The following is a 15,000-nucleotide window of genomic DNA, read 5'->3' as shown; positions in this document are numbered from 1 at the left end:
TTTTAACATGTTTAGCTCACCTGGAACGTAGTTCGAGGAGTTTATGAGATGGCGTGTCGTCCGTCCCTCCGTCCACAAATACATGCAACTTCTTCTCTGAAACTACACATATGATTTTTATGAAACATTACCACAACCTTCATCACCTTATATCAGGGGTCTCCAACCTTTTTGGGCAGTGGGCCACAAAACCAAAGTGGTGAGGGGCGGAGGGCCGCACCCAAAAAAAAAAAATATATATATATATATATATATATATATATATATAATTAATATGCGGAAATTGAAACAAAACTTAGTGCTGAATATATATTTTTTGCGAACGAATATGATAAATGAATAATCCTGTTAAAAACACGTGTCTAATATGAATAAAAATCATAATAAAAATTACAGAACGCTTTGATCATTGACCCTGACAATTTGGCAGTATCGCGGGCTGCATTGTAATGTAAACTTAATATGGCACCGCGGGCCGCATAAATCCGTCTAAGGGGCCGCATGTGGCCCGCGGGCTGCAGGTTGGAGACCCCTGCCTTATATGTACCAAAGTTTGTTCATGGCATTAAACAATAACAAAAAATCGGGCACGAAGGGGTTCTATGGGTGGTTGCTCTCCAAAATAGGTATTTGCTTTCTTCTCAGAAACTACACATACAATTCCGATGAAACTTGACCACCACCTTAATCACTCGTGATGTACCAAAGGTTGTTCATGACATTAAAATAAATCGTGGTCTGAGGGGTTCTCCAGAGGGAGTTTGTGGGGGGAGTTTCTCCCCAACAGAGGTATTTGCATTCTTCTCCGAAATTACACACACAATTCTAATGAAACTTGAGTACAGCCTTCATCACCCTGATGTACTAAAGATTGTTCAAGACATTAAAATTTTTGGGATCTAAGGGGGTTTAATGGGGGTGGGGGGAGTTGCCCCCCAATATATGTATTTGTTTTCTTCTCAGAAACGAAACGTACAATTCTGATGAAACTTGACCACCTCCTTAATCACCCATGATGAACCGAAGGTTGTTCATGATATTGAAAAAAAAATCGGGATATATAAAAAGGGGATGTACAGGGGGGTTGCCCTCTCTAAAATATGTATTTCCTTTCTTCTCTGAAACTACACACACAATTCCGATGAAACTTCACCACAACCTTCATCACCCATGATGTACAAAGTTTTTTTCATGGCATTCAAAAAAAATTGGGTTCTTAGGAGGTACACGACGGTGGGGGAGTGGGGGTGAAGGTGTGGCCCCCAAAATTTGTATTTGCTTTGTTCTCCAAAACTACACACACATTTTCAATGAAACTTGATCAAAACCTTCATCACCGGTGATGGACCAAAGTTTGTTCACGCTATTCAAAAAATGGGGGTCGCAGGAGGTTTCTGGGGAGGGGTGGAGGGTTGTTGCCCCCCCCAAAATAGGTATTTGCTACACTATTGGTTCATTGGTACATTTTGCTGATTCTGTCCTACGTTGACTTCGTCCTCGGTGTCATTGTTCTACCAGGTGTGCGTCCAGGAGTATTGCCCCTATTTTTCTTGGAACAAGAGTGGATGGTTGACAAAATGGTTCCAATAATTTTCTGTAGTATGCCAGTTTACAACAATTAGCAAAGAATCCGTCCTTATGGATAAGTCAATCCCCCGACTTCTATGATGTGTGCTATTAGCGTATTTTATTATGACTTGTAATACTGGTTTCCACAAACAAACAAACAAACAAACACACACTTCCCAAATTATATGTAGTGTGATCATGGTTTTTATTTTGTATGCAAAGACTGCAATAATTTTTTTTACTCTTTGCAGATAAAGATCCTGATAAACTAATTCAAGTTTTCTACATTCCTTCTCATCTCTATCACATGCTTTTTGAGCTTTTTGAAGTTTGTAAACTGGACGTTTTGTTGCATATCATTTAACTTTTTCATGTGCTTATTTAAACCGAGTTGGCCTTATCATGCAACGTCTCTTACAACGTTCCAAATGTGAAGCCCCTGTATCCTGTTAAAGCTAACCCTTAAAGTGTTATTTGTCATTTACCATCCATATTTTCAGTGTTTCGGCCTGTGACTTTGGAACCAGTTATGTAGTTTACTAATTACGTTTAATAATTGCCCAAGCCTCGGACTGATGAGCTTTGAGTATTTGTATCGATGCCTTGTTGGAGATACTGAAAATGTCCTTTTGAAAAAAAATTAAGTCATTGCTTTATTCTCGTTTTTCTGAACTCTGGCACCAACATTAATTTGTTGCTGACAATATCAGGGCAAGAGGAAGCCATTAAAACTATTAGAGGGAAGTTCTACTCATCTATGTGCTGTATTCATTTGCAGAATTCTATGCGTGCAACAGTGGAACAGCATGAGAGTAGTGCGACTTACCCACCAATTGATGTGCTCGTCACTCTGGGAGAGGAAGACCTCACCATCAGGGTTTGTCTTTGCACCTGAGTAGCCATGTGTTCGTTTGTTCACCGATTACTTTATGAACTCGTGGAAATGAATAACTCGAGGGGTTACTCTTGTACAGATGAGTGATCATGGAGGCGGTGTTCTTTTGCGCAAGATTGATCGCTTGTTCAATTACATGTACTCCACTGCCCCTCTTCCACGCATGGACGTGGACAGGGCCACACCGTCGGTACGTACGTGGCTGCATGTGGAGAGGTTTTCAATTTTTTCATCATGCTTTCCTTGAAAACAAATATTTCGAAATTTTCATAAGGTTTGATTCATGGGATTTTGTTGTTTGAATATGAAATAACTCAAGCAATGCACTTTCGGAAAATACCAGAAATGTTGATGTATTTACACATTAATTTTTTGGTGTATTTACACAATACGGATGCAACCAATTCCTGCTTCTTCTTTTTTAGCTCGCCTGTTCGAAGAACAGAGAGCTAAAGCGATACCCCCGGCGTGAGCGTGAGCGTCAGCGTCAGCGTGAAATGTTAAATTTTTTGATGCAAGTTATTTTTAACCTCCGCCATCGAAGATCGGAGGTTACTGTTTTCACCCCTTTCTGTTTGTTTGTGTGTTTGTTTGTGAACAGTATTACGGAAAAACTCCTCGACGGATTTCGACGAAACTTGGTGGGGGGGGTTAGGTATGGTCCAAGGATCATGCACTTGGTCCCCCCCCCAAAAAAATTGTTAGAGAAATTTTTTTTGCATTTCTACATGTTTTAAGTGATTTCCAACCCCCCCCCCAAAAAAAAAATTTGTAAGAGAAAAAAAAATTTTTGCAACTTTTTTTTTCAACAAAATTTCGATTTCTTTTTTTGCATTTCTACATGTTTTAAGTGATTTCCAACCCCCCCCCCCAAAAAAAATTGTTTGAGAAAATTTTTTTTGCAATTCTGTATATACCTTCTTGTTAGGGCATATATTGTGCTCACTTGCGCTTTTGTTACTGATTACAATATACAAATACATATATTGCTTTATAATTATACTTCACTGCAATGCTTTAAAAAAATATTAATTATTAGACTCGTCTTTTAAAAACGGGTTTGAGACCAGAAAGGAGACAGTAGAAGACAGAGACCACCAACCTGGGTGCGATGACAAAGTGATGGAGCTATGGACTCGGCTTCATCATGGGCGATTGCAATAATCTTGTAAGTGTTGGTTTCCATGGCGTCAAGCTGAGCAAGATGTGAGGCAGGAGAGCCAGTCCAGAGGGGAGAGCATTACTCAATCAAGCTGCGGATGAAAGCCTTGTAGGGGAATAGCAGTCCAGGTGTGCTAAGGAAGGACATCGTATGATGGAGAATGCCCAGTCGGTGGCTTACTTTTGAGGCGTACTTTGAAATGTGGTTTGCCCAAGAAACATCATGGCTGATAGTGAGACCCAGGAGTTTTAATGACTGAACTTCCTCAAGAGGTTTGTTAAGAAAGTAGATAGGTGGGTTTGCCAGACAGTCCTTTCTGAAAGAGAGAGTGAGAGTGTAAGAATATATCCATTTTGGAAAGAATATATCCACTTTTTTGGCTCGGTTGTTGTCAAGGTAAAATTTAGCTATTTATTCATTTGGAAGGAATGAGTAATCAAAAAGCAATCATTGTTGAGAGAACCCCCTACAACGAACAAAAATCGATACAGTTGTTGTTACTTTCACTCAAAAGATTGTTCTTCACCCCAAAAAGAATATTTGAGGAATTTCACTTCATTGTGAGGGTTTCATAATGGCAAATAGCAATGCTGGAATTTTTGTTCCCTTCTGTCCCTCTCGCCTCTCGTGGACAGTCATTTTAAAGTATGGTGTCATGGCGGCTGGCTGTGTGTCTGTCAATGTTTGACGATCTCTGTGGTGTTGTCTCCTCCTCCAACCTGAGCCACGTACTGCACCTTTGTGTCTCTCCCTCCTCACCACACCACGCTCCCATTTTAGATTTCACACTCGCTTTTCATTTCTTCTCTCAACCCCCTCCCCCCCCCCCACATCTTCCTCGTATTATTTTCTTCTTGTTCTGCTTTTCTCTGCGGTAATGATTAATGATTTGTAAGTGAATCCTTTTTCCTCCTTTGTAGTTCCGATTTCTGTGTGGCCTTGTCACTCTACTAATCCTTTATATGTATATATATATATATATATATATATATATATATATATATATATATATATATATATATATATATATATATATATATATTGAATTATTTTTTTTAGGCTGGCTTTGGATATGGACTACCCATATCTCGTCTTTACGCCCGCTACTTCCAGGGAGACCTGCAGCTTTACTCCGTGGAGGGATTTGGAACGAGTGCAGTCATCTATCTTAAGGTGAACAACACTTGTTTTTGTCTTTCTTTTGTGTCCTCTTTGCTTGGTTATAGGTTCGAACATATTTTTTACTGAAAGATATTATTTCCTTATTCTTTGTATAACACTTCTCAATCAGGAAGTCTCACTTATTTGGTCAGGAGGTTTCTTCTTAGTTTAGATTTGTTAATAGGAAAAACTTTTAGACTTGTTCATAAGAACATTCCTTTATAATGATTTCAGTTTCGATGCGATATGGAAAATTCATGAAGACAACAGAAAGTGTTAACACGTACCAGTCCCCCACCCCATTCCTCCGCAATCAATTTTATTAAACCCAAACCCATAGAGCAGGTAGCTCGGATTGTCCAAAGCAAACATTTGTGGGAGGGGTGGCAAAGATGCCAGTGCATTGAGAGCTCGTCAACCACAATGTTTGGACTGGTGTCATCTGTGACCAGACCAGGTGAGGCAGGCAGATTCCTCTCACCCCAAAGGCCATTAATGAGTCAGCAGTTTATTGCTGACAATTCCAACAGTGATGTGGCTTTTCCTCCAAGACTAGTTTAACTTCCAGAACCTTTGAATCTAAATTCCTAATACTGCTGCCTCTTCAGATGGATTTGAATCCACAACCACTTGTGGCCACCACTGCACCTGAAGTTGGCTTAACAAATCAGCATGGGATCAATATTCACACCATACCATAGTAATTTGAGCTCACAAATCCTTGCAAAACTGCAGGCCATACTTAAGCTGTTGCATTCCTAATTGCGTTTCTCCAAATAGGCGTCGTTCATTTTTGTACTTGCCATGTCAAAGTTCCCTTCTAATTCCTTTTCCTACCATATTGGAGAGGTCATTTATGTAGATGAGGAACAAGACCGAAACCAAGACACTTGCTTGGAGCACTCCAGCCTCCACTGGGAGAGGTAGGTCGAGTAGAGGAGAGGATTTCATTCTCAGCAATGCCTTGACTGCATTCATGGAGGAAGTCAGAAATCCAGGAGTGAATGCGGCCTTGTGTGCCACAGACAGTGCATTTGGAAAGGAAAATAGGATGCTAGACTGTGTTGAATGCTTGACATATGTTCAGGAAGATGGTCCTGATGCCTCATTGAGATTCAGGGTCTCTCACCATTGCTGAGATAGGAACCGTTCAGCATGTCCAGAGTCGAGAGATCAGGACAGAATCCAAGCATTTATTTTTAACCAAAGAAAGTATTAACCTATGTTGCTTGATCCTTATTACCACCGGGAATATTCTGTTGCTAACCCCACAGGGCTATTTTGAAACTAGCAGATGGTAAGGGACAGTATCAAGTGTCTATCCCTGGCATGGAAGCAAGTCAATTGGTTAGCAGTGAACAGTCATTAATTGGAGGTCAACCCTCATACATTCTGGAGAGGACGGTGCTGAGCATGTCTTGACATGTTGTACGTCATATCAGGCCTTCTGCTGCATACCAGAGTGAGGTGCTGTCATGGAGCACTGACTTTAATCGGCACTTGTGTTCCTATGGAGGAAGTAGCTATGTAAAGAATGACTCGCATTCTGAGCTGGAACTGCTCATTTTGTCTGCCTTGCCTTATGACCAGCAACTCTGTCTGCAAATTAATTGCCATGAGGACTTTGAGGAAATGGTGGGTGGATTTGCCTTGACCACGAGGATTAACAATTCCATCTCTCTCGCTCTCTTTGTCTGTGTCTGTTTCTTTGTCTGTCCCGTGTAGGTTTCTATATTATGTGCTTGCTTCCAACAGATGAACATTTTTCGCTTTCCTTGCATATTGAAGGACAAGGTGCCACAAACTGGACCATATACTGGTTCCTGACCGTTATATGTTCAAGTGATACATTGATTATCGTTGAGTTCAATTGTTCAAGTGATACCATGTTATGTTCAAGTGATACCATGATTACGATGATACCATGATATCACCATCAAGTGATACCACCATTATATGTTCAAGTGATACCATGATTATTGTTGAGTTGAAGCTGTTCTGGTTGGTGCTGATGTCGATCTCTTTGTTCCTTACCTACACAGGTAGACCCAAACTGCCAAAATGATGCAAAATGGAATGTCCCATGTAAAATGATGCACTTGTCAACTCATTTACAGATGCACAGAATGGTCATAACAGACATTTCCCTTTGCTAACCAGCAGGACTCATGCTTGCTGCAACCAATTGAGGAGGAAATTTTTTTTATTACCCTCGCTGAAGGAGAGGGTATTGCATTTGGGTCCATTTGTTTGTTTGTTTTTGTCCACACAGAACTTATGTTTTTCTCTGCAATCACTGTCAGATTGAGACGAAATTTTCACCATTGGTGCGACTACTGCTGTGGAATGTTTCAATGATAATTATGACATCATAGGTCACGTGGTGTGGCAGCCATGTTGGAAAAACGGAAAAACTTTGGACCTCTATCTCTGAAACCTCACCAAGGAAAAAATATGGGGAACGAGTGTGATTTTTTTATGACATCATCGGTGCCTTCCTTATGACATAATTGCATATGCAGAACACTACATCCGATCAGTATGAAAATTTTTGAGGGTCATCTGGGGATAAAATGGTCCACAAATAATTTTTTGATGACGTTATCGGTCACGTGATTCAGCAGCCATATTGTATAAAAATAAAATAAAAACCTTCAAAAATCTTCTTCTCCGAAATGGTTGGACAGATCGAGGGGAAACTTCACACAAATGTTCCCCAAGGCATGTGTGTACAAGGTTGTTCAGGAATAATTGATGTCACATTGTTTGGCAGACATATTGAATTTAAGAAATTGAATTTAAGACATTGAATTTAAGAAAAATATTAAATAATTTTTTCTCTGGAACGGCTAAATCAATCAACGTCAAACTTCACAGTTGTGATCTTGTAGTGATGGGGAATACATGCTTTAAATTTCAACTTGATCAGACACATGGTCTGGCAGCCAGAATTTTTATTTTTTTATGTTTGATGTGGTTGTTTTTTTTTTGATTAAGGCTCACTTGGCTGTGCCAAGATGGGCTTGAGGGTCGAGGAGTAGCAGCTGAAATGTGAATCTTCTCCATGTTCCTACTGATGACTTCATCTTTGCTTTTTGCTTGTTTGGGTTCCTTCTGAACCCAGAAGGTTCCTTCCTTCTTCCATGTGATTGGAATTGAATTTATTTTAATCCCATTCTATATTCAATTGAACAATTATAAAACATCACGGGTTAGGGTCAGGTGTCTGATCAAAGCGGGGTTGCATCAAAGTGGTATATCGTGGTTCCCAGTCATCATTGCTGGCAGTTCTAGTTCTGTCTTTTATTAATTACGAAACACACCAGTACACGACCGCCACACAAAACAACACAAACCAAGCCTTGGCGAGGGTCTGCAATCTCTGATTGCTCTTTTTCTTATTCTAATACTAGGAATGAGAAATAGAATTAGAAAATTAATTGCTTCTTCTCGGTCTTCACATATCAAGGTAATCTTTTTTTTAAAATACACTTTGTGTTTAGGCAATGGTTCCTTATTTCATTGATACATTTTCTCTCTGTTTATTTATCAAATATGGGATGTTGTGCTGTTATTGGTTGAAATAATAACAAATGGTGTAAGAATGTGAAAGACAGGCAGGGTGTTAGTATTGTTACTTGCACGGGAAGGATTCGGAGCTCACCGGTGCTGTGTGCCGGTGAGTAAATTCGTGCATATGTATTTTGTAAAAATAAATAAATAAATTGTCATGACACGTACTGGGAATACAGGTAAAGATTGGGAAGTGTTGATGATCATGTGCTGACATTCTCTGCAGACTGGCCTTCACATGATCCATAATTCTGATAAACGAAAACGGACATCACGGCAGGGATGAAATTCAGTGTTATTAAAAGAATGGAGGAAAGACATTCAAGAAGTTCAGAGGGACGGGTCCATGGACCGAGCATTTGTGTGATCGACATATTTGGAAAATAAATTGTGTGAAGAAGATGAGGAAGAAATTGAGATGAAGGAGAATAAATCTTGTGGAGTTCGTGTTGAACAAGTTTGGAAAATGAAACATTTAAATTGTCATTAAAAGCTTTTAAAGTAAGCAGCGAATTATTTTTGGTAGGAGGTATTGAGAATGAAATGAAAGAACGACAATGAGGCATGCTTTACAGCTGAGGCCTTTGGAGTTAGGTCAGACACACTAACTCAGATTGAGCAATACGCACCAAAAGTGTATGGATGAAACATGGGAATGGGTTCAAAACAGAATTGACAACACAGGGATGAAATGACAAAAACAAAAACAGGACAGATCCGGAGCAGAATTCTTAGCTTTGATGAGCTTCAACGAAGAAGCTAGAAGCCAACGTTTCACGAAGCTCAGACCGATAACTGGAAGAGGGTTTGGTTATCCGGAAGGGTTTTATGACTAAGCGGTTGAGTTATCGTTTTTAACAAATACCGAATCAACGGATCAACACTGTGAGACTTCCCAAAGGAGAATTATCACGAGTGAGAACTTGCTTCAAAATTCAATGACCAACTCTTTCAATAAGTGTTCCGTTACATTTGTGGACATACTCGACCGGTCAAAAGATTTAGAACACCCCCATTTTTCAGTTTTTATTGAAATTTAAGCAGTTCAAGTCCAGTGAATAACCTGAAATGGTACAAAGCGAAGCAGTAAACTGCCAGATGTTAAAAATTTTAAAAAACAGTTTAGGTGACCAAAAACTGAAAAATAATGTCAATTTCAGAGTTGTTAAAAAGGTCCTTTTCAGGGAATAAGTAATGGGTTAGCAATTGCAGCTGTTATGCAGCAATGGAAGTAAATTAAGCCTTGAAAGTTGATGCAAACAATTCCTGCAGGTGTCGCAACTTTTGTTGATTAGTTACAAACCCTCTATAAAAGCAGTTGTTTTTTTTGTTTTGTTTTTTCTATACCTTGTCGAGGCTCGTGTGAGAGCTAACACACAATGCACATCAAGGGGGCATGAGACAAGAGGGGTGGGAGTGGGAGGGACAAAACAGTGGGGAACAAACACATCAGGAGATCTGTGGAAGGGAGAGGGATGGGACAGGGAACATGGGGAATAGAAGATGGACATTACAGGGACTTTCAGGAAGGAAAGCAGGGAATTTGAAGGAAGTGGGCTTGGGTGGATTATCGGGGGTAGAAAAGATCGAGGATTTGGATGGGTATGATAAGAGGTGGTGGTGAACAACTGTTTTGAAAGCCTGGAGGGAAGAATGGGAAAGAATAGAGTATATATATCTATATATATATATATATATATATATATATATATATATATATATATATATATATATATATATATATATATATATATGACCGTTTTACAGCCATTTTTCCCTGCTGTGCAGGGGTTTGGCTTTTTCTTGAGGCAATGTTTTATGGCCGGATGCCCTTCCTGACGCCAACCCTGGTCGCCTCTTACGACACACAGGGATATGGTACACCTATTCTAACCGGGGCATACACCGGGACCAGTACACTGGCACTCATTTCGCCGACCTCGGAAGGATGACAGGCTGAGTCAACCCCCTGGTGTTAATTCAGCAGCCAACGGGGCTTGAACTCAGGACCCTTGGATCCCAAGCCGCCACCCTAACCACTAAGCCAACACCAGGCTTGGAAAGAATAGAGTGAGGGAGTTTATTCCAAAGGTGGGGGAAAAAAAGAGGAATGAAAGAGTGAAGGTGAGCAGTGATAAGTGATTTTGGTAGTTTTACCAGAAGGGGTTGTTGGCTGACCTTGAGCGCCCTGAGGAAATGTGGTGGGGACAAATCACAGAGAGAGCAGGGGGGGGGCAAGGCTGGAGAGGAGATGGGAGAAGACAGAAAGACCACCGACCAACCTGTGGTGATTGAGTGAGAGGCCCAAAGACTCAGACTCATTGCGGGAGATGCCGGTGATTCGAAATGCCCTGGTTTCTACAGCGTGAAGCTGAGAAAGGTGGGAGGCAGGAGCACCATCCCAGAGGGGAGAGCAGCACTCCATTAGGCTATGGACAAAAGCTTTGTAAGTGGTCAGGAGCTCAGGAGGGCCGAGGAAGGACTTTGCACGATGGAGGATTCACAGTCGGCGACTGACTTTGGAGTATCTTTGGAGGAGTTGGAACAGACTGTGTTGCTGCACCCTCTGAAGCATTATTTGGACAATATTGCACTGCAGGTTGTAGTATAATATTGCTCTCGTAATGGAGAGAAAAAGACAATTAACAAAGGAAGACAGACAGACCATTATAACCCTTAAAAGTGTAGGTCTTTCCTTTAGAGAAATTGCATCACTATCAAATGATCTTACACCATCAAAAGGCACTTGGAAACTGGAGGAAACTCTGACAGGAAGAGGTCTGGCAGACCCAAAGCCACAACACAATCAGAAGACAAGTTTTTGAGAGTCGACAGCTTGCGTGATAGGCGGCTCACAGGACAGCAGCTTCAAGCACAGCTTAACACTGGTCGAAGTAAGGAAGTCTCAGTTTCAACTGTGAAGAGAAGACTTCCAGGTGCAGGGTTGCAGGTCAAGTGGCAGTAAGAAAGCCATTGCTAAAGGCCCGGTCACACCTTGACGTTTTAGCCAGCGATGGCAATGTATTAAAATGTATGTAAAACGCTGGCTGACGTTGAACTTTTGATGTTTTTTTTAAAGATTCGGACGTATTCATAACGAGTTGGTCGTATGCATAACATATTAGTAATGGACACAGAACGTTTCGTTGTGTTATAGATAACTTATACCAACGAATGCTGAACCTGTTGTTGGCCTACACAACCGATGCCCAACGATAGTCTAACTTCGGCATAGCGCGTTGCACGCATTGCCGACGATGTCGTGACGTAGCCTATTAAAAGGCTGACGCACAACGATTCGAATCATAACTGCCGTAGAAATGGAAGTGACAACATCGCGGTCACACCTTGGCGATCTTGCCAGCGTATGCCGACCTAAGAAAAATGTGTCTAAAACGTTGGGGGCACGTCAAATACGGTATAAGTAAGTTTGGTATACGTGAGTAGAACGCTAAAGTACGCTATCATACGTCGTAGTAAGTAGAGTACGTCAAGAAATTTTAAACATGTTCAAAATTTTACGACGTACTCGGCGTATGACACACGTTCCGCATGCGATGGGGATAAGTTTTACACACGATATGCGGACGCTTACACACGTCCACAAAGGCTACTTATAAGCTACTCATAAGTCAAAACACGTTGCGGTAATGTCTTTTTTACGCGAAACTTATTTCTAACTTATGTTTGACGTGCTTTGAACCAATTCTTTACGTAGTCCCAACACACATTGACGTATGTAGACGTATTCCAATGACGTCTTCCGGTCGACAAAAAAAAAAAATGAATGTGTTTCTAGCTTACAACTGCCATATAAAGACGTGTTCCCAGCGGTTTTGGGAATTGGTATATAAAAATGCTGCTCATAAAAGGGGAACCCAACAGTGTTTTCGAGTTCCTTTTTGAGTCGATATCCATGTCAGCAGTCACAGTATCAGTATTAGTATTAGTATTAGTATAAGTCTTAGTAGTAGTTTGTTCATGTTGGCAGTAGTAGGTGAGTGTGAGGGGGAGGGTGTGGGTTATGATGGATCCTCCTTGCGTCCGCGTGTCCACGGGTAGGTTCATAGGCTGCCACTCAACGATTTAAATGGCTGCATCTCCATTATTGAAAGTAGACGTTTGCGCTCAACAATTGGATTTTTTTTACACTCAACGACTTTTAAACGGTACCACTCAGCTATTTTCATTGTTTACAATGAACGATTTAAATTGCTGTCACTCGCCTTTGTTTTTGACGCTGGGGTTTGGAAATTTGAAGCGTTTCTTCTGAACGTGTTAAAACGCTCAAACTCGACTATTTTAAATAGACGCTGCCGATGGACAATTGGAATCATAGCCAAGCTAGACATCGAAGTGTGAACATCCTCGTCATGCCGAAGAAAAGTTTGAAGAATGCTGCAAATAAGTGTCCTGGCCGTGGCCGTGGACGCTGACGCAAGGACGATCCATTATACCGACGTCTTTCAGCCTATGAGTAACTTAAAAGTAACGTCTGTCGATGTGTGGCAACGATCGCGTAACGTGCCAACAACAAGTTAATCATAGGTTAGAAATAAGTTTCGGGTACGCTAAACATTACCTCGGCGTGTCTCAACTTATGATTACCTTACAAGTAGCATGTGTTGACGTCTGTCAACGATCGCAGACCGTGCATACAACTTGTGGCCAGCGTAGCGGAACGTGTGAGTCATACGCCGGCATACGTCGTGAAATTTCAAGCATGAAAAAATTTGAGGACAACCGAAAAGTACAACGTTTAAAGCCAACGTACAAAGACGTATGGCAGTGTTTTTCAGCGTGCTCTCAATGTTATCAAAACTTACCCATAACGTATTCAACGTGTGCCAGCGTTTTAGAAAAAAAATTCAAAAATCGGCATACGTTGGCTAAAACGTCAAGGTGTGATCGGGCCTTAAGATGGCAAAATAAGAAAAAGAGGCTTGCCTTGGCCATGAAGCACCGTCAGTGGATGACTGAAAACTGGAAGAAGGTCTTATGGACTGATGAATCAAAATTTGAAATCTTTGGTTCATGACACAGGGTTTTTGTGCACTGTTGAGTAGGTGAAAGGATGGTTCTTTGGTGTGTGACATCATCTGTCAAACATGGAGGAGGAAACGTGATGATCTGGGGCTCTTTTGCTGGATCGAGTCGGCGACTTGCACAGAGCGACTGGCACCCTGAACCAAAAGGGCTACCACAGCATTTTGCAGTACCATGCAATACCCTCTGGTCTTCGTCGAGTTGGTCAGGGGTTCATCCTACATAAAGATAATGACCCAAAACATACTCTCAGGCTATGTCAGAACTACCTTAGAAGACAAGAACAAGATGGTAGTCTTCAAATCATGGAATGGCCAGTACAGTCTCCAGACTTAAACCTCATCGAGCTGGTTTGGGATGAACTGGACAGAAGGGTGAAAGCAAAGCAACCTCCAAGCGCAACACATTTGTGGGGACTTCTGCAACAATGTTGGGAAGAACTTTCTGAACAATATTTGATTTCCATTGTAGAAAGAATGCCACAAGTATGTTTGGCTGTTTTATCTGCAAAAGGTGGCTACTTTGATGAGTCAAAAATTTAGATTAAAGTTTGTTCAACAAAACGATTCCATGATTTTTTTTGTTATTTGCAATTGTTTATTTGTTCTCTGCTTTAATTTCAAAGTACATTGAAACATGAAACTGCTTAAATTTCAGTAAAAACTGGAAAATGGGTGGTTCTTAAACTTTTGACCGGTGGAGTATGGTTTAGGATCTGGTGATCTCATTTGTGTCAGTGCTTTCTTAAATATTTGTCATTTATTCCTTGTGTTGCCACACTCCACAGGTATTGTCAAGTGAATCGGTCGAACGCCTTCCAGTGTTCAACAAATCAGCCTGGCGCCATTATTGCAGTAACCAAGAGGCGGATGACTGGTGCATGCCAAGCAGTGAGCCAAGGAACATGGCAACATACAAAACACTGTGAAGATCTGACCTTCGTTTTGTTGGTTCATTTGCTTTCCCCCTTTTTATGTATGCTTATGAGCAAAATCCGAAAATTAGCTTTGGTGGTAGTTGGGCATGCAACTATACTCTAACATGTTTTTGTTTGGCATTGCCACTTGAAAACACAGATAAAGCCTGTTGTATTGAAAGTTCAATCATTGAAAGTCGCACTATTTTTAGTGTTTTGTTGTACATAGATGGTTACATTTTTAATCCATATGTTCTGGAGAACAATCAAATTGGCGAAAATAATTGTTGTTCTTTTTAGCTTCGCATGCACGTTCTTCATTCTGGCTTGTTTATTCAAGAATCTAACATGATCCATAGATCCCAACGACGCAGGTTTTCTTCAGTTATGAAATTGGAAAAAAGTTTACACATTTAGCCATGATAATCGTGATGAACGCACAGATTGTGTTCAGTATGTATGGTCACAGCACAATACGTTTCATGATTTGCAGCATTTCTCTTGGGCATTGGGACGCACCTCAGACCACCGGCTTGACTAGTGCCCTGATGGCCTTTCATCACATTTTGAGTTGGATAATTAAGCCCCTGGTCTGAGATGAGCTGCAAGGTTTGTGGTAAACAAGCCAGTAAAATGGTTATCTTATTTAAGCAAAATGTTTTTATCTCTAATGGAACC

General features: G+C 40.9%; 1 protein-coding gene across 7 annotated transcripts in view; it reads left to right on the top strand.

Moving 5' to 3' along the window:
• LOC147031014 (pyruvate dehydrogenase (acetyl-transferring) kinase isozyme 1, mitochondrial-like) overlaps positions 1–14,994 on the top strand; it is a 63,864-nt gene extending 48,870 nt beyond the window's left edge. For 6 of the 7 annotated variants that reach the window (XR_015056631.1, XR_015056630.1, XM_085875674.1 and 3 more), the window contains 4 exons: positions 2,348–2,446; positions 2,544–2,654; positions 4,686–4,799; positions 14,194–14,994. Coding sequence is in view for 2 of the 7 variants with exons in the window: in XM_085875675.1 (XP_085731801.1) it covers positions 2,348–2,379 (32 nt within the window). In the remaining 5 variants the exon portion in view is untranslated. The remainder of the gene's footprint in view (positions 1–2,347; positions 2,447–2,543; positions 2,655–4,685; positions 4,800–14,193) is intronic. The other variant, XM_085875670.1, reaches the window with a different exon arrangement.
• The last annotated feature ends 6 nt before the right edge of the window (positions 14,995–15,000 follow it).

Source organism: Eptatretus burgeri, chromosome 3 (genome assembly GCF_056783735.1).
Source record: "Eptatretus burgeri isolate ZD-2024b chromosome 3, Ebu_testis_v1, whole genome shotgun sequence".
Classification (NCBI taxonomy): domain Eukaryota; kingdom Metazoa; phylum Chordata; class Myxini; order Myxiniformes; family Myxinidae; genus Eptatretus; species Eptatretus burgeri.
Note: the sequence above shows the minus strand (reverse complement) of the source record. Positions and strands in the feature narration are given on the sequence as shown.